Here is a 20719-nt window from a genome sequence, read left to right as displayed (position 1 = left end):
CTCTGTCAATGTCGTATGCCAATATATGACTAATCCTACTGAGTTACATCTGCATCTGGTCAAACGAATCATACGGTATCTGCAGGGTACAGCAACCTGTGGTATCCGATACACTCACTCTTCTGATTTTCAGATACATGCATACTCTGATTCTGACTGGGCAGCAGATATTAATACAAGACGATCCATTACAGGCTATGTGGTTTACTTAGGTTCTAATCCGGTTTCATGGCAGTCAAAGAAACAGGCAACGGTCTCTCGAAGTTCCACAGAGGCAGAGTACAAAGCCTTGGCACATTGTGCTGCTGATGTATTCTGGATTCGCTCTATTCTGAAGGATGTCTATCAAGTTCTTACACTACCTCCTACTCTACATTGTGATAATCTTTCTGCTCTAGCTTTATGTTCTAATCCAGTGTTTCATTCGAAGATTAAACATCTTGATACGGACTATCACTTTGTCCGAGAGAAAGTACAAAAAGGAGATCTTGCTGTTCAGTACATATCAACAAATGAGCAGGTCGCCGATGTGTTTACTAAAGGTTTGCATAGTCCAGTGTTTCTTCACCACTGTGCCAATCTTCATATTGGCGTGCCTGAAACTAATCCACAATGTTCTCAACTATTGCAAGTGCCGACAGTAGCAGATCAAGATCCTATCCATGTCAACTCCTCCTCATTGTCATGATCATCTATTTCTTCAATGCTACAAACACAATTCGGGAGATCCCAATTCTGTTTGAGGGGGGAGTATTAACCATATAGATTTGGATTAGAATGAGTTTGTTACATTTGGATTAGATTGAGTTTGTTGAAAAACAGTTAAAGTTAGAATTTGTTGAAAGGGTAAAAGTGTAAATCTGCTCAGTATAGTTTCTATATAAGCCTTGTGTAGAGACTTAGAGCAGTATCATGTAATCATAAAGCTTTCTACTATTCATTGAAAACAGAAACGTCTATCTCTCTCTTTCTTTCTACTTGTTCTTCGTTTTCTTTAGTCTCAAGATTTCATTGATTCCTTAAGAGTTAATACCAACAAGATATCTGGAATCCATATCATCAAGAATTAGTCTTTGTAGATATAAAAATTTATATGTCACATATAAGCATAAAAAAAAAGGTTTTCAGAACATGAATCTATATATCTTTGGTACCTGTATCTACTTGGCTGTTGGGGCCCCTGCTGCAAACATTCCTTTAGAGGATGGCAAGGGAGTCGTAGGTAATCACGCCAAAAACGAACATCTTCCAAATCAAAATATCCACTGCTGGTTGAGAACCTGCAGTTTTTTTTCGGGTCGTCAAAGTAGAAGTTTGCCTTCTCTTCTTCAGGCAAGTCAAATAACTCCCTAAACACACCCATCGTGTCGTTCAACAAACTTTCTAATATGCCATGGTTGACAACCTGCTTTCTAAGTAACATTAATTGGATGACGCATAACATAGTAATAGAAAATCTGAAGCAGTGGTTACTCGTTGATCAAGGAAGAGTATTTGAAGTCTCAAAAAGTTACCTGCAAAAACCCAAATTCCTGGCTAGGCTTGAGTATTTTCTGAATTTTATAGGTTTGATCACCGCCTTCTGCTCCACCTAGGTCAATCATTGGAATGTTGTCTCGCGAATGAGCGGTAGTAAGATTCCCATGTCTTGCATCCGGTGGGAATATGTAAGTCTCAAGCAAGGTTTGACCGTTGTACCAGCTTGAAATAAGCTTCTTCATTCCCTCAATGTGTATCTAGCCTTGAAGGGAAGAACTAGTGCGCATATAAAGCTGAGAAATTGCTTTCAAACTTACCTATGATATACAGTCAACCATCCATATACTCCAAATTTTTTATATCAATTTGGAATAAAGATAATGTTTTATCTGTATCAATTGACTTAATAAAGGCTCACATAATGCAGACAATCTTGTAATTAAATAGAAGACATAAACAATACGTTGATTGTGATCCAAGGCTGGCAAAGCGATGCTCGACATTGTTGAGAAAAGATCAATTGATGGGAGAAGAGAACCTTCCATGGGCTTATAAGAGGTTAGGCTACTATTCATATTACCAATTGGTTTTATGAACCCCAACTATTTTCATGGTATCAAAGCAGATTGTCTTACGTGTGAAGCTCAACAGCCACAATGTTGTCACTGCATTCTATATTTGCACAAACATTTTCCTTTTCACAACAAACTTTAAATGAGTATTGAGAATCTTGTTATTTGCCTATGGAGGATGCCGGGAGGTTAAATGGTTGTGATGGACTCCCTCGGATTTCAGTGGGATGCAGATGGGAGGGCGGCAAAGCATTACGTGTTTTATGATGCGATGGTTATTTGGCACACTGCGTTACATGTTTTTTTTTTTTTTTTTTGGTATATTTCTTTGTTCTGCCCCATGATAGTGTTCGGGCAGCGCATCTTTTGATGACGTTTTTGTTATTATAATGCTTATGTGTGACTTTCAAATGAAGCATTTTAAACTGTTCTTTGTATCATCTTATGTTGCTTGAATAAAACGTCTTATTACATTCTATTCGTCTCAACTCTCGTACTGCATAAAGAAGAAAATAAGATCTTTATAAGAGAATTCATCTATTTTCTTTTTCACGTAGAGTGTGCTGCAAGCAATACAAAGACAACTAGGGTTTTTCCCCTCTACTTATTCTGCACAGTAAACACTATATTATATCACATTATATAGGTTTTTTTCCCTTTACTTATTCTGCACAATTAACACTATATTATATCACATAATTTGATGTATCTTATTAGGTTGGAATTTCTGTTGTTATTGTTAATCATTCAAATAAATGATTAACGATCTGTAGCCACGCCGAGTAGTGATCTAGCCACGACATTATTAGGGTATGCATCGTGTGGAGGAGGTGGAGTAGTAGTAGTGTGGCCTGCAAAGTTCCTTTGGTTGATGGTTGTATCGGCAAGATCAGCAGACCTTGGGATCTTCCCATGAGGTCCACCGGGGGGAGGATCACCCTTCTGCTTCGAATCCATCAACACGATGTTTTTCTTCACCGTCGTTATCGTCTTCAAGTTTTCTTTCTCGTCATGCAACATCCTGCCTACACTAGCCACATGCAGGTCCATACTCATGAGAAATACAACTGTTACAACTGCGAATAAACAATTAAGAAACCTCATGGTGATCTATTAATCTTGTACTTATAGATATTAAACAAAGGTAGCTAGCTTAATTATGAAGGATGTGTTATGTGGAGGTTAGATACGTGTGTATTTATATGCACCAATCTGCATGACTTTCAACTTTTTAGTAAAACTTTCAAATTTCTTAAGTTGGCATCTCTTCCTACGTGTATTAGCACGAGTCTTGTAAAGAAAGTTCTGTATTTAGTTGGCATGCATTTTGGGTCACAAAGAAATCAAAACCAAACCCACAATATATGTTTCTTTGCACTTACTATGGACTTCACAATACCTTCACTTCGAGACCTACAACCGAGATTAGACCAGGCAATTTCTTACACGACACATAAATGATACGAAAATAACGGGTTTCGGGTCAACACGATAATTAATCGGGTCACACGATAATAACCCGTTAATAACGGGTCCTTAACAAGTTTACATGAGAGTGACACGTGGGTAACCTATTTCCACACGATAAGAAAAAAGTTATTTTGATGATTCTAATTTTTTAAACTACTAAAAAAAACTTACTATAAAATACAATAGATATAATGAATATGTATATATTGTTTATTAATTATCATTCTATATAAATTTTAAAATTTAAGTTTTATTTATTAATTTATTTTTATAGGATATTATAGGCAAAGATTGAGATTAAAAATCATAAAACACATTAAAAATAAAAATATCAAGTAATTTAAAATTACCAAACACATTAAAAACATTATAATAATTAATTTACATGTGCAAAAAATATGAAAAAAAATATGCAAAAGCTCGTATTCGCATCCTCTACGCTTTGAGGATGGGTATATGATCATTTGAATTTTTAAAACCTTACAAACTCTCATGAATAGTAATTTTAAGGGAGTTCAAAATAAACAAAATTCATAATCATTAATGTATAAGTCTGAAATATGTGAAAGCATAATAAAAGTTCATAATTGCATCCTCAACGCTTATACGATAGTTACATGGTCATTTAGATTTTTAAAACCCTCCATATCTCATGAATAGTGTTTTTTATTTTAGTGCAAAATGAATAAAATGAATAATAATTATTGTAGAAGTGTAAAAAATGTAATCACTTGTAATGAAAAACTTTACAACTTTCATGAAGGGGTCAATTCCGAAATTTAGTATGTATATAATAATTTAGTATTATGTTTTACATTTTTTTGGGTCAAATTATGTTTCTCATTTTAATTTTTATTGATTGAAAATATATTTTTCTTAACGGGTAACGGGTCGAGTCATATTACCTGATAATATTAACGGGTTGATTTCAGATCGGGTCATATTACCTGTTTACTTTAACGGGTATTACACGACGCGACTCGTTAAGCTATCGGGTATGACACGAACACGAGAAACACGACACGAATGCCAGGTCTAACCGAGATAGTGTCGCAGAAATATATATCTTCTTATATTTACAGGTTACTTGATGAGTGTTGTAGATACATTGATATTTATCTCCAATGACAAAGCAGATTCCCTCATTTTCCGTCCGAATGTTTGACCAAAATGTTAATGAAAACTTTTGGGTTGACTTGCTAATTGTATATATATTAGGACTTGAATTTCGTTTGACCAAAATGTTAATGAAAACTTTTGGGTTGACTTGCTGATTGTATATTAGGACTTGAATTTCGTATATCCCAAGTTTGAAGTCGTTGATGTATGAAAGCGAAACTTGTGGTTTGAGTTTTGACTTGTACCCCATTCTTCACGGCCAGCCAGTTTCTGCTTTAGCCGTACTAATTGCTTTGTCATGTATAGAAAATGTTGGAACTCACCAAACCGGGTGGAAAACTGAATCTTTACTTGGGAATGTCTGCATTTTGGTCTCAATTTTTGCCCATGCTACGAATTTACACTACATTCTTTTCGTTGGTTGGAAGTTTTGAAAAGACTTCACTTGTTGGGATAACGACTCGTGTTTCTAACACGAGCCGTTTTATTGTTCTCAACATGGCACGAGATGGGAGCAAAGGAGAGAGTCCGACTCTGTCCTTAGATGCAAAGTATCATTATCATACGTATAGAGGAATAAATACTCAGTGACGCTACAAACCCGGGAACCGGACTTGAAAATCATAATAAACAAATCAACTTAAAACGTAAAATTACACGGGTAAAGATTGATTAGTGCACAAGCAACAAAGCTATATAACACATCTTTACATGTATATTTGTATATAATACAAATCTATGCATGTTCTCTGGAAAAACAAATGATACAAATATATGTAACTCATGAGTTCAACCTCAACTACTTACCACTTTACTCACAGGTAAGGTATTTATCTCGGCATGCTTTACAATAGGACTAAACAAATATGCTAGCAGCAATGACCCCGAAGAACCAATATAGACAGCGCTGCACGTCAATCGGTACAATTATCAACACAGGTACAAGCAATAAGAATCGAGATTCACAAGCAAATGGTGCTCATAACTGCAGTATTGAAATCCAAGCTGTAATGGAAAGGTGACTTTGTTATGATAGATCTCCATGTCTTCTTCTTAGGATGGTATATTTGGACGTACAGTGTGCCAGCTCTCGTATGCGATCGCGGCCTGCGGATTTCTGCTGGCTCGACTGCCTTCAAAAGGGTTATTACATGCAACTCTCCATCCAAAACAACAAATCTAACTCCTGAGTTGCATGGGAGAAATTTTTAGTTGTGACGAGAACACGGATGGTACACCACATGTTTTTATACAAGTGGTGGAAAATTTTAATTTTTAAGTTATTAACCTTTTAGCACACATAATCCACCAGTTATATAAGGACACATGGTGTACCACCTCATTCACACTAAAAATCTCTCGTTGCATGGGGCCTGTCTTGGTATACGTGACTCCTTACACCAACGGTTTGAAGCCATGTCATATCTGCAGTACATATCATGTGGAGGCAACATAAGCAAAAACTTCCATAAAATTGTCACTCAAAGATCAAATTAATAACGACGAGGAAGAAATTGAAAGGACATAAATTAGATGCAGATGCATACGTCCAAAGAGACATCAATAAGAATACACAAAAGTGAATTTAAAAGTATGTGATCCCATATAATAGTATTATTTGTACTAAACTACCGACAGTCCCATAAAACCATGCATCTCAACATTTTTGATTTTGCATAAGAAAGATAAACAAGAATTTCCATCGTGTAAACCGCAATAAATCTAATAGAAAAGTAATCTAAAACATTGAAGCGTTATGTGTCAGTAGAACCTGTGTCATTTACATCATAAATTTAAATTAGTATAACCATCCAAATTAAGTCATCGCATATCCCTCAAAGGATGAAACTTTGGAACTTTTCTGTAAACTGAACATTAAGTTTTTCTTAGGGTTGTTTGTCTGTAATGGGAATGAAAAGAAAGGGAATGGGTTCCCTTCATGACTTCCCCACGTCTACTTGCATGTAATCAGTAATGGATTATCTAAAATACGTAATGAAACAACCCAATTTCAGCAATTTGAGTGTTAATCCAATTCCTTTTCCTTATTTGAGTGTTAATCCATGAACACCGGAAGATTTCAAGCTCAGCCTTCAGCATTCTCCTTATGGTGCAAAGTATAAGTACTAACAAAATCATGCTAAATCAGAGTTAGTTCAAGACATTCCCCTCTCTTAGTTGTTTCATTCCAAGCACAATATTCATATATCATATACGATATACGACCAAAGCCACCTAACAACTTCCACCAATCCAAAAAGCTCAGATATTCTTACAAAAATCATCAAGAGCTGCTATTAGCACATTAGGATTCAAAATCAAAGCAATTTTGGATACTTTCAGCCAGATCACTCTTTCTCACACTAGCGCGCGCGCACACACACAACACATGTTTTGCCCATGGTGCAAGGAAACAATGGCCACCTCAATCCAATTTCTTATACCCTAATTATTGTGTGGAAGCCCACAACAACGGGTTGCCAACAGGTCCCACACACACAAGTCAGTATTGCCGATACTCCCCTCACTTTAGCCACTTGGAAGCAACGGGTATGAGATTTTACCAAAAGGCCTAGACAATATGTGTGTGTGGTACCATTGTTTATAAAGCACTATACGACTCTTCCTCTAGCCAATGTGGGACACAAATGTGGCTCTAATCTAAGCCACCAAACTCCAACAATCTCCACCTTGACGTGATTCGAGCCATCTCCAAATTGATGTCTCACAATCCAAACGCAAAGAGAGCTCCACCTTGACCACATGCACCAAATTCCAAATGAGCTATTCAACTTCAAATATTGTGAACGCCACCAATCCCCTGGGTCTGATACCAATTGTTGTGCGGAAGCCCACAACAATGGGTTGCCAATGGACTAGTCACCAATGGGTCCCATGTTAGAATATGAGTATAAAAACATGATTGTGGAGTAGCTGTTATATTGGATGAATTTTGAATGGAAAAGTCTTGATAAAGTATTTGTGTAAATCCTATTTCTTGTAGGATTATGATTGTTTTTAGTGTTCCTTTGGGAAAAGGTTTTGGATCCTTCTCGGATTGATCTTGTACACTCATTGTGTAAAATGGTTTTTGTTTTAGAGTCCAACACTAATTCTAATAGGAGAATATGTTGGATTAATGCTGTATATAACCACAATCACTGCTCTTGCAAAGATACGGCTCATCTTGTATTGAATACCTATTGTTCAAAGAGCTCTCTAGTTTTGCTAAAGAGGAGAAGATTGTCTGGTGGTGAAGCTGTTATGGCTTCTTCGTGTTCAAGTTCTGCAGGTATGTTTTGACTAGTTTTATGCTGAGGTTTATGGTTATGTTGTTCACATTGTTTGTTGGTAGTATTGGTGATTTATTGGCATATCTATGATCCGTGACAAGGTTCCAACATGTGGTATCAGAGCCTAGGAAAGATTATTGCCATTAAGTTCGAAATTTTTGTACAACAATCTGGACAAGAAACTATAATGGTCAAACCCAGAAAACGCATAACCTGTTTTTGAACAGAACAGTTAAAAACGACACTGTTTAAAAAAAAAAGGGTTTTTTTAATTTATACCGTTATGTTCGCCGAGTTTACGTCTTTTGCTTTGCCTTGCATCTTTTCTTTTCATGGTCTCTGGGTATATGGCGATTCAATGAATAATTCATCTTCATGATTTTCTCTGATTCTTCTCGTGTCAATTTCATTCATTGATTTCTCCAAAAGGTATGTCTGCAATTTGAAACTTGAATTTAGGTTAAAAAGATTATTTGAACTAGAGAACACCGTGTATATGCAAATTTGTTAGTATCTCGCCAATTTGAATCAAAATCATCTAAATGGATAAACTGAACAATTATTTTAAAGTTTCCGTTGCTAATTTGATTGGGTTTATTGATTTTTATTTTCAATGCATGTGGTGTGATATATGAATATCATCCCTTTCGAGCATGATTCTTGAATGCAATCTTCTGTGAGTTGTTTACTCTATATATGGTTGTCTTTATCAAAGTTTGAGACCATGTGTATGACAAAATTGACTCATTATGAGGATTACATAGTGAAATTGATGGAAATCATGAATCCCAAAAGATTCAAAGTGATGATTTCATTGTTATCTTCTGCAGTTTCACTAAAAACAATGAATTTGGCCGCTGTACCTATACTCACTAGTGGGAGCAATTACAAAAAATGGAGAAGGGAAATATAATTGCTATTGACATTAAATGAGTATGATATAGCACTTGATACACCACAACCTGCGCCTCTCACTGATAAGAGTTCAAAGGCTGAGAAGGTTGAGTTCCAAAGATGGACAAGAGCTAATAAAGTGGCATTATCCATTTTGGAGAGCGGGATGACTGACACTGTTCGCGGAGGTATCAAAAGGTGTGATCTAGCAAATGACTATTTCAAAGCTATTGAGAGCAAATTCAAGGAATCACAAAAGGCTGAGATTGCTCAGTATATGACCCTTCTCACAACTTACAAATTTGAAGGTGGTGGTTCAGTCAGAGATCACATCATAAGGATGACCGATGCGGCTAAGAAGCTTAATTCATTAGACATGAATATTTGTGCAAAGCAGCTAGGGTTCATGATTCTGCAAGCGCTTCCTTTGAAGTTCAGTCAACTAAAAGTCTCTTACAACACTCAAGATAAGTCATGGACAGTGGATGAACTAATATCTCAATGTGTTTAAGGGGAAAATCGACAGAAGCAAGACAAAGGAAGGGAAGCTGAGACCATCAATTTTGTGCAGACTTCTAAGAAGAAGGATTTCAATACAAATTCTGGTAAATCTCCTCAATTCAAACATCCTGATAACTTTTGTGTCTGCTAAGAATTCCTATTCCTCTAAATCTAACAATCTTAAAGTTAAAACTAAAAACATTGAAAAGGTTAGGTGTCATCATTGCAAAACTGAAGGTCATTATAGAAAAGATTGTGAAATATTCAAAGAATGGCTTAGGGCTAAAGGTAGAACTAATGTATATGTCTGTGAGGAATCAAATCTCATTGAAATTTTGGCAAATTCCTGGTGGTTTGATACTGGTGCATCTGTGCATATAACCAATTCACCGCATGGTTTTGAAAAACAAAACAAACAAATGAGTATAACGTTTTTGTTGGTGAAAGAACCAGAGTTGTAGTTGAATCGATAGGGAAAGTGAAACTTAAATTGTCTTCTGATTTTGTGTTGGAATTGTCCAATGTTCTATATGTACCTGCAATGAGAAGAAGTCTAATCTTTGCATCTAAGTTAGTAACTGAAGGTATTATTTTCATAGGTGATAAAGAATGCATAAATTTTTTTAATAAGGGAGCCTTGATAAGAAAAGCAGTTTTGCATGATCATTTATGGAAAATGCAGTGCACATTATTGGACAATGGGTTGAGTGTTTTAAATGCAACTGCCAAAAGAATGCAAAATTTTGACAACTCTTATATGTTGTGGCATAAAAGACTAGGACATATTTCGAAGGATAGGATCATGCAGTTATCAAAATTAAATTTTATACCGACTTTAGATTTTCATAATGCATCTGAATGCATGGACTGCATGAAGGGTAAAACGACCAACTTTAGGAAAATGGATGCCAATAGAAGTAAAAATTTGCTTGAGATTATACACACAGATGTTTGTGGACCTTTTCCTATCAAAACTATTTGTGGAAATTCATACTTTGTGAGTTTTATAGATGATTTCTCCAAACATGGTTACATATTTCTAATAAAAGAAAAGTCAGCAGTCCTTGAGTGTTTCAAAATTTTAAAATGTGAAGTAGAAAAACAACTAAACCTAGTGATTAAGATTGTTAGATCAGATAGAAGAGGGGAATATTTTGGCAGGCACACAGAAGCAGGACAATAGAAGGGTCCTTTTGCACAGTTTCTTGAGTAGCAAGGTATTGTGGCCCAGTATACTACTCTAGGCACACCCCAACAGAATGGAGTGGCTGAGAGAAGAAATCGAATCCTGATTGGAATAGTCAAAAGTCTAATTTCGAGATCAAAGTTGCCTGGTTTTCTGTGGGGAGAAGCATTGAGGACATCTAACTATATGTTGAACCGAGTGCCTACAAAGTCAGTGCCTAAAACACCTTTTGAGTTATCGATTGGCAGAATACCGAGTTTTAATCATTTCCATGTGTGGGGTTGCAAAGCAGAAGCAAGGTTTTATAATCCAAATGAGAGGAAGCTCGATTCTAGAACCAGTTCATGCTATTTTGTGGGATATTTAGAGAAATCTAAGGGTTTCAAATTTTATTGTCCTCAAGCACAGACAAGAATCCAACAGACTCATAATGCAATTTTCTTAGAAGATCAAGATGTATCAGACATGGTTCGTGATACTTTTGAGTTTGAAGAATCAGAACATCTCGATGGCTCAATTCCAATGGACTACAATCATATCTCGGTGTTGCCTAGAACTCATATAGAGAAAGATGACCTTGATGAGGAGATGGCACAAGAAATAAGTGTTGAAATACAAAATGAACATAAGAATGCTCCTTATACACGAGATATATCCTCAAATGCTCCAAATTCTCATGTTGAGGGAGATACATGTCATGAGAGTGAACAATTGAATCTGAGGAAGTCGAGTCAAGAAACCAGCTATTTTAGCTGACTATGTCTATCTCCAAGAGGCAGAATTTGATATAGGTGACATAGATGATCTAGTTACCTATCAACAAGCAATTCAATGTCTTCATGTTGAATTATGGAAGAAAGCAATGAATGAAGAGTTGGATTCCATGTCCAAGAATAAAGTCTGGACCCTTGTGAACTCTACTTCAAATGTCCAACCAATAGGTTGCAAATGGGTTTACAAAACTAAAAGGGATGATGCCGGGAGAATAGAGAGATACAAGGCTCGATTAGTAGCCAAAGGCTTCACTCAGAGAGAGGGGATTGATTACAATGACACGTTTTCACCAGTTTCTTCTAAAGATTCTATGAGGACCATCATGGCTTTAACATCTCATTTTGATCTGGAATTACACCAGATGGATGTTAAAATTGCCTTTTTGAATGGCGATCTGCAGGAAGACATATATATGGTGCAACCTCCCGGATTTGTTAAAAGGGGGAAAAAGCATATGGTTTGCAAACTGAATAAGTCTATTTATGGACTTAAACAAGCATCTAGACAGTGGTTTCTCAAGTTCGATCAGGTAGTGACTGCTCATGGCTTTATTGAGAACAAGATGGATGATTGCATCTATTTAAAACACAAAGGATCAAAGTTCATTTTTCTAGTAGTTTTGTATGTTGATGACATTCTGCTTGCGAGTTCTGACATACAACTGCTTAAAGAAACCAAGGCTATTTTGAGCACGAATTTTGAAATGAAAGATTTAGGGGAAGCACATTATGTTTTGGGGATTGAAATAACAAGAGACAGAAAAAGAAAGCTTCTGGAACTGTTTCAAAAGGGATACATTGAAAGGGTGCTGAACCGATTTAACATGGAGAAATGCAATAAGGCAGATGTTCCAGTTAACAAAGGTGACAAGTTTTCTAAAGATCAATGACCTAAGAATGAAAATGAGATTGAGTTGATGAAGATGAAGCCTTATGCATCATTAGTTAGAAGCATCATGTATGCTAACATTTGTACAAGGCCTGACTTAGCGTTCATTGTTGGAGTATTAGGTAGGTTTCAATCAAATCCAGGAGAATCTCATTAGGTGGCTGTGAAGAAAGTATTGAGATATATGTAGAAAACAAAAGCTTATCAGTTAGTTTATGGCAGAGATGATAATTTGGAGTTGACTGGGTTTACAGATTCAGATCTTGCTGGGGATATAGATGAGAGAAAATCGACTGGAGGTTATATCTTTATGTTAAATGGTAGTGCTATCTCCTGGAAGAGTGCTAAGCAAACAATAGTGTTTACTTCAACGATGGAGGCTGAATTTGTTGCATGTTTTAAAGGGATGAAACAAGCAGTATGGTTAAGAAATTTTGTTGCTGAGATGAAAATTGTTGACTCGGTTAAAAGGCCTTTAAAGATGTTCTGTGACAATAATGCTGCTGTGTTTTTCTCCAAGAACAATAAGAGAACTTCGGCTTTAAGACTAATGGATGTGAAGTTTCTTAAAGTTAGAGAAATGGTGAAGAAAGGAGAGATAGAAATTCTACATTTATCTACAGAGAAGATGATTGCAGATCCTCTTACTAATGCTTTGCCAAACAATGTGTTTAAAGCACATGTTACTAGAATGGGAATTTTAGAAGCTTTTGACAAGTGGGAGTAATTGTGACCAGATTTGAGATGGCTTTGGAACTGCAGTGTTGCTTATGTTACTGCGGTAGGAGATTTCCTGAATTAAGTTAGTATTTCAGTTTGTTTTGGTTTTGATTTATCTGAATTCAATTTTTCCGTATTGTGATTGATTGATTCAGATAGTTAGCATTGCAATAAAATAGTTTGAGTTTGCTAGTAAATCAGTTTGTGATTTTACTGAAGTATACTTTGGAACTATTTAGTAAATTGTTATGTTATGGATGGTTCTTGTCATTTAAGCTGAAATTTTAACTATGATTGAGTTGAAATTGGTTTGAATGAGTGGGAGTAATGAATATTGACATTACTGAGATTGTTTTCGTATAACTACAAAATGTAAAATTGGATATGTTGTGATTCTTGGATAAAGTCTGAGTTTGTACAGATAGAGTCCTGGAGTTCCATATTTTGATATGCATAGGTAATGTTGTATGCGAGGTTAGGTGCTTTATTCTGGACTTAGTGATCACTTCCATGATTCATTTAGTTAATCATTTTGTCTTTATACTCAAGTGGGAGAATGTTAGAATATGAGTATAAAAACATGATTGTGGATTAGCTATTATATTGGATGAATTTTGAATGGAAAAGTCTTGATAAAGTATTTGTGTAAATCCTATTTATTGTAGGATTATGAGTGTTTTTAGTGTTCCTTTGGGAAAAGGTTTTGGATCCTTCTCGGATTGATCTTGTACACTCATTGTGTAAAATGGTTTTTGTTTTAGAGTCCAACAATAATTCTAATAGGAGAATGTGTTGGATTAATGCTGTATATAACCACAATCACTGCTTTTGCAAAGATACGGCTCATCTTGTATTGAATACCTATTGTTCAAAGAGCTCTCTAGTTTTGCTAAAGAGGAGAAGATTGTCTGGTGATGAAGCTGCTATGGCTTCTTCAAGTTCAAGTTCTGCAAGTATGTTTTGATTGGTTTTATGCTAAGGTTTATGGTTATGTTGTTCACATTGTTTGTTGGTAATATTGGTGATTTATTGGCATATCTATGATCCATGACAAGGTTCCAACATCCCACACACACAAGTTGGTATTGCTGATATTCCACCCACTTTAGCCACCTGGAAGCAACGGGTATGGGTTTTACCACAAGACCTCGACAATATGTGTGTGTGGTGGCATTGCTTACAAAGCACTACACGACTCTTCCCCTAGCCAATGTCGGACTCAAATGTGGCTCTAATCTAAGCCACCAAACTCCAACACTAATTTCATCGCTCCATTCACAACAAACTTCTTCAGGAATGTCCCTGAGTGGGTACTTGCTCTGGTCTAGACCATTTTAGCAACTCTGCATGCTGATTTTTCTCCTTCCCCAAGTTACAGAAAAGCGTACAGTCCCCGCATGATCTAATCACACTAGCATTTCGAACCCTATGTCCCAAATTATAGAAAAGACAAGTTTTGGGCAAACCTCTCATTCAAAATTCCGTTAATCAATAAAGATAAATTCCACACCTGGTGAGTAGGAATGGGCAACGGTTATGGCGGACGGATAATCGTGATTATTTACCCATAACCGTTTATGCTCATACCCGCATAATCGTTTACCCATTGGGTAATTGCCTAAATGGTTATACCCATACCCATAACCGTTTATAAATGGTTAACTATACCCATAACCGCATATCCATTTAACCGTAACCGTTTAATACCCGTTTACCCATTTATCCTTTTTAACCCCGTTTATCTTTTTTTTTTTTACCATTACCCATTTTTCACCCGTCTACATGTTTTTTAACAACTTGAAAATAAAAAAAAAAATTGTCATAATTTTTTTTTGACAATTAAACACCGTTATAGGTGCATTCATCATACATTTCCATATTTTAATTTTTTAAGTCCTTTTACCATTCCAATAATTGAAATAATAGTTTACGGATGATATTTTTAACTATTACCAATGAAGGTAAATATAATATTTGCTAAGTATTATTGGGTTACAAAGATTGTTTATAAGACATTTATGTCAAAGCATTTCTGTCAATTTCACAGTTATCCGCAAGAAATTTAAATTAATTTGGCCAATTCCTTGATAATGAGAATCATCATTCCTGTAGCAGTATTATTGAGAGAATGACCGATGAATTCCTTACTAATTTATTGGGTGCTAAGTATTATTGGATCGAGAACATGGTTTGTGTTAGTTTTACATATATAAAATAAATAAATGGGCAAACGGTTACCCGTTTATAACCTCGGTTAATACTCATAACCACCCATTTAAATTTTGCAGGTAAACGGTTATACCCATAACCGTTTATTTATCTAAACGGTTACTCATAACCGTAACTGTTTAATTTAAATGGACCGGTAACCGCGGTTACCCATAACCAATGGGTATGTGCCCATTGAAGGAATTATTTTGAAAAACATGTTCATTTGAGCAACATCATATAGCATGCAATTAACAATTAAAGGCGGAATCATGCTTGTATGCACTCAAAAACAAAACATTACCATGAAATTCAAAGCCTAGTAGATTGGTGAACCAATTAATCAACTCAAAACAAAGTGAGTTGAAATTAATACCTTTGTAGATTCCTCTTTGCATAAGCAAAGGCTAATCACCCAAAGAGATAGGGTCTTCATTCCTTGCTTCTTAGATCCATGGATTTGGATGGAAGAATAGGTTCTCCAAGTTCCCAAAATTGAGAACCTCTAAGTCTCTTCACCAAGGTTAGATTGTAGAAGAAATGAGTGACCTTGGAGTAGTAGGATTGCTAGATGTACCCTCCAAGGTGTTGGCCTCTTTAGAGAGAAAATGGAGAGACAATTCTCACCAATTTTCCCCAAAAATAAACCCTTTTAATCCTTAATGAATATTTGGCTATAAAGTCATTTATATAGTCACTTCTTTAAGTGACCTAAATAACCAAAACCCTAATTCATCACCATATGGCCGGCCACCTAAGGAATTTTGGGCTTTTGGGCTTTAATGAATCTTTATTCATTAAATTGTCATACAACTTAAGTTAATGGGCTTGACGTTCGAAACCCATTGGACCTTAAGGTCCAAAACTATCCCCGAGGTCTTTAACGAACTTATTCGTTTGATTAATTAACATATTAATTAATCTTTGCCATAAATAAATGATTAAACCATTTAATCATTCTTACTCATTTCCGTTTAATCTCCAATCTCTACCTTTTATGGTGTGCGATCCATTAGGTTCCTTTTAGCGAGGTAGTGGGCGATTAAAACCATTTTACATCGATTGTGAATTGAAACTATTTTCAATTCTCCCTTTAGTGATTACACACGTTTAGAGCTTCCACAAACCATGGTTGACGCCTAGCAGCATGTCATGGTTACCCAAGCTAATCAGAAGAGGTTAGAGAACCTATTCAGTTCGGGATTACAAATGCAATACGGTCTTTCTCTAATCTAATACTCTTGACCACATTGTTTGGTTTGATAGTTTATTTGTTCATGTCTACTATCCAATGTGAATCTTGTGCTTATATGATTTACTTGAATGTGATTTGGAACGCATTCCCTAATCTCATTCATACTCTGGCCAGAGATTCTAAATCATATCATAGAGTATTCTCCCTCAACTGTTTGAAGGTTAGAGATCCCTTGTTGCGCATTCACTTGTCTCCATAGCTAAGTCACTTGACCCCAACGATGCCGTGGACACCCCGAGGGGGTGACTTTGACATAATCAAAGATCAAAGACTTAACCACAAAACAACTGTGATGCCTCAGGTCAAAGGACTACTTTGCATTATCCCAACCATGAGTTCTTATGTGACATGGAATATGAGAACTCTTCGTTGATCACGTTCAGTGTACTCATTCTCTATTGAGCACCTACGTACTTGTCTTGATGTCACACACACCAATGACTCGAGACTAATCACTCTCCCTGAGAGAAGACATAGTACGTACCGATCTTAACGGACTGTCAATGCCCAATTGACAATCCTATGATCAGGAACATTTAGGATGTGTCTACGAAAGAATGGTCTCATGAATCTAACTTCATTAGATTACATTCTCCCAATCACATATTCCTTGGACTTTATCGTTTAAGCATATAACATTTATATGAGACGGCTCAAACAATAATCTTTGCCCTTTATATGTAAAACTAGATTAGTTTAACATGTGAAATGTCCGTAAAGTATCATCACATGATTGGCTTTAGGGCACATTTCCAACACCCATCCCTACTGGTAAGGTATAAGAAAATGTAATATGCATCTATACACCAGAACATGAGGCAGCACCAAGTATCCCTATCTCGATCACACTTTTAGTTCATTCGAAAACAACTGTTACCCACTAAACCGAACTCAATTAACATCCAATCAAACAGATCCAATAATGATGCTCACAATGCAGAACAAAAAAGCTTCAACTTGGAGCATCGTAGAGATATTTAATGCTAACACTAACCTTAGATTAGCATGAATAATCTCAATCTAATTGGAACCAATTGTCACTAGCTGAACATAACTAACAATGTTACTTCAAGCCCAAGCTCAAACACAAAAACTAAAGAAAATGGAAAAACTACTTGACTATAACATTCCGATCAAGCATGAAAACAGCAAGTCCACCGCAATCATCGTCATCTTCGATGACAACAATTTTTCCCAGTCTCACCCTCTCCCCTGCTTCCCACATATCCCCAACCTCTCTCCACCTACAACTACCATTCTCATTCTTCAATTCCATCACCACAGCGTCTCCTCATCCACAGGAAAAACCCCTGATATTGTTCTGGACTCGCCGTACCCACCCATAACCCAGAACTCCTTCTTTTCACCGTCGCCAACAAAAAACCCCGCGCACCCGGTTGAGAACTTGGCAACCCATCCATTGCACCCCATTCATTTCTCCCAATATCATACCACTCCACTGAGCTCGTTCGGCTTCCAGCCGCGCTGAATAGAGTGTACGAGGATCCGCCACCGGCGACGAGAATCTCTCCCGATTTTGGAACCGTAGTGCAGGCGAAACTTCCGCGCAGTGTGAGCATCGGGGCAAAGGAAGTCCCACGAGGAAAAGCTGAAGTTGATCGGAAACGAACGAGTGTCGAAGAGGGAGCCATATATGACGTAGAGGTAGGGGCCAATGGAGAGGGAGCCATATTTCCAAATAAGAAGTCTTTCACTGATTAACACGAACATGTTCAATGCCAATTTCCTCCCTTGTGTGGAAAAGCGTCCATGGAATATTATTGATTAATAACTTTTGAGTATTTCTTCATGTTCACTCTTTAGCCCAGAATGGAGAAGGGAAGAAAAAGAGAATAAAAAGTAGTGGCATAGAAAGGGAATGCAACATCGAAAGAGTAAGCATAAAACAGCCTCCAAATCTTATACATACTCATATTACATATCTTACTGTTTGTTTACTCCCTTTCTCTCTGAAGCTATATTCCTTTTATGGTTTGAAAAGCTTTTTTGTCCTTTTTCTTTCGTTCTTTGTCCTTTTTCTTTCGTTCTTTGTAGTTTGTAGGATTAGCCTATTTGGGTCTTCCTTTGTTTTCGGGAAAGAAAATAAGCCTACACCAAAACTAGTATAAATATAGGCTTATACTATTCTCAAGTTCTCAACATACCTCTCTTTAATTTTCCTTGAGTACATAGCCATCTTCAATTGGCCTTGTGTTTGTTTGTTGTGAACTAGTGTACACTTTTAATGATCAAAATGTCTGAAGTAGGTTTAACAACCCCAACAACTAAAGAAAGCATATTAATGCAACCGGAAGATGTGCCATGCCCGCCAGCACCAAAAAAGTACCGACCTTCCAATAATGGAGTTGATCCTGAGAAAGCCCCAAAACGTGATTTGAATAAAATTTTCAATGAAGTGCGCAAATTGAGTTGAAATAATATTAGGGCTATCAAGAGAAGGATGGTGTTTCAAGTCGAGGTTATTTATAACTTAGGAGTTTCATTCGTTATGTTACTTTTATGAAATAATATTTCTTTTTGGTTGCTTATTATGGGTATGCATGTAAGAGGAACTGATAACAGTTTTGAATAAAGATTTACTTGCTCTTTTATATGATGGGTTTGACATATCTATACATGTAAGAGAAATTCTAGAGTTGATTAAAATTATTTTTGCATATTATATATGTTGGAATTCAATTATTTGTCGTGCTAATGTTTGGTACCATGTCATGGAACTGCCTGGCGCCTCTTACTTACCGATATCTAATTTATAGAGACCAATTTGGTAATTGTGTTCTTTTGCATGCAAACAACTGAAAGAACTCCTTGAACAAAATTTTCTGATATTCCAAGGTTTGTTTACCCTGCGTCATGTAATATTAGTTAACCTTTTTTAGAAAAAAAAATTAGAGGACAGTTTGAAACTACTACAATAATTTAAGGAAGGAAAAAGTTTCAAAATCGATTAAGATGTGTGGGTGAATAGTCAACACTCTATCCACTAAGATATTATATTACATGTATATAGTATTAGTTAACTAGACATGACACAAAACATAGTAATTGAAAGTTGAAAGTCTACAATGTAACTTGAAGAAAAAAAAAAAATTCCGCACAAACTTTGAGTATTTGCTCAATTATATTACTATCTACTAAAACTCAGTTCCGTTCCACTGTTCATCATGTGAGAGGAGTTATTGTTCACCAGCAGTGAACACTCCAAGATGCCTTTCCATTTCTTCCTTATAGGGCCTTTTTTCCTAATTTGTTGCAGAAAAATGACCTTCTTCCCCTTGGAAGTCTTGCGTATTGGGTTTCGGCTGTTGGGTGCTTTCCCTTTTTTTAGGGGTAGGCATAAAAACCGTCAAACAGGAAAATCAAATTGAACCGTGAGAAAAAAAATCGTAAAAAACTGTGTTGGCAAAAAAAAAGTCAAAACTGGAACAAAAACTGAACCGAACCATTTCAAACGATTTTAGTTTCGGTTTGGAAATATTAAGAACCAGAGGAACCGGACCAAATCGATTTTAATATAAATTATTGTCTCATTATTATTTTTAAATAAATAAGACATTTTTCTAAGAAAACCATGTGCATGAGCCCAATATTTTTCATCACTTCTCTCACCATCCCTTGTTGTTTTATCATTTTTCTCCCCCTACATTATTTTTCTCCACCATTTTCTAGTATATATTATGCAATAAGTACATTTTAGTTTTAGTTTAAGATCTACACTTTGGTCTTGATATTAGTCTTTCTATCTTTTGATTTATATTTATAACTACACTTTCTATCTTTCGGTCACAAATCTTGTAAATCTAGTAGTGGAAACTCAAATTTACTTGAATTTGTGGTTGAAATATGAATTTGGTATTAGAAGTAGAAAATTAGAAAAAACATATACATAATTTTGGTTAGAACCGTAAGTTGGCATGAACTGAACCGTACGGTTTTAGTAATAAATTTAAGCAGAACTGCACCGAATCAAACCGTTAAATTTTTTTGATTCCGATTCCATTTTGAAGATAGAACCGGATCGAACCGGACCGTGCCCACCCCAACCTTTTTCCAGCCAAATGTTGTACACGTGTCGATCATCGCTTCAGCTTTTCTTTGGGTTGGTGGTCCTCCTCTTTTGTTGCTTTTTCGTTTTTGTCTTTTCCATTTCTCTTTTGCGGTCGTTTTCTGCCGCCCCTTCTTTTGTTTTAGAGCTGGTTTGATATTGCTGTTCTTTGAAAAAAAAGCTAATGTGAGAATAAACGGCTGTGCTGTGAGAATAAGCAGCTGTAAAATAAATCAACAGAGTGTTTGGTAAACTTTTTTGTAAAAGTGCTTTTAGAAAAAAAATCAGTCTGAT

At 36.1% G+C, this 20719-nt stretch overlaps 2 protein-coding genes across 2 annotated transcripts; both read right to left on the bottom strand.

Annotated features, from left to right (window-relative positions):
- Positions 1-1019: 1019 nt before the first annotated feature.
- On the bottom strand, positions 1020-1721 carry LOC114827447 (protein DOWNY MILDEW RESISTANCE 6-like). Its single transcript, XM_029109255.1, has 3 exons — positions 1515-1721; positions 1155-1405; positions 1020-1044 (listed from the first exon to the last, which is right to left on the bottom strand). The coding sequence occupies exons 1-3, from the start codon at positions 1719-1721 to the stop codon at positions 1020-1022; spliced, it is 483 nt and encodes a 160-aa protein (XP_028965088.1).
- Positions 1722-5518: 3797 nt separating this feature from the next.
- On the bottom strand, positions 5519-18090 carry LOC103445726 (F-box/kelch-repeat protein OR23). Its single transcript, XM_008384750.4, is given in 6 exon segments — positions 5519-5819; positions 5988-6065; positions 17475-17649; positions 17652-17765; positions 17768-17942; positions 17944-18090. Coding segments are annotated over 6 exon segments (906 nt in total). The 3' UTR covers positions 5519-5602.
- Positions 18091-20719: the final 2629 nt, after the last annotated feature.

Source organism: Malus domestica, chromosome 10, assembly GCF_042453785.1.
Source record: "Malus domestica chromosome 10, GDT2T_hap1".
Taxonomy (NCBI): Eukaryota; Viridiplantae; Streptophyta; class Magnoliopsida; order Rosales; family Rosaceae; genus Malus; species Malus domestica.
This window is presented reverse-complemented; position numbering and strand designations above follow the sequence as displayed.

Bases quoted from the DNA above. Each gene is read 5' to 3' on its own strand.
- LOC114827447 (XM_029109255.1), bottom strand. From the start codon at position 1,721: ATGAAGAAGCTTATTTCAAGCTGGTACAACGGTCAAACCTTGCTTGAG. The intron at 1,406-1,514 runs GTAACTTTTTGA...CTTAGAAAGCAG, and splicing joins AGGAATTTGGGTTTTTGCAG to GTTGTCAACCATGGCATATT. The intron at 1,045-1,154 runs GTACCAAAGATA...TATGGATTCCAG, and splicing joins CAACAGCCAAGTAGATACAG to ATATCTTGTTGGTATTAACT.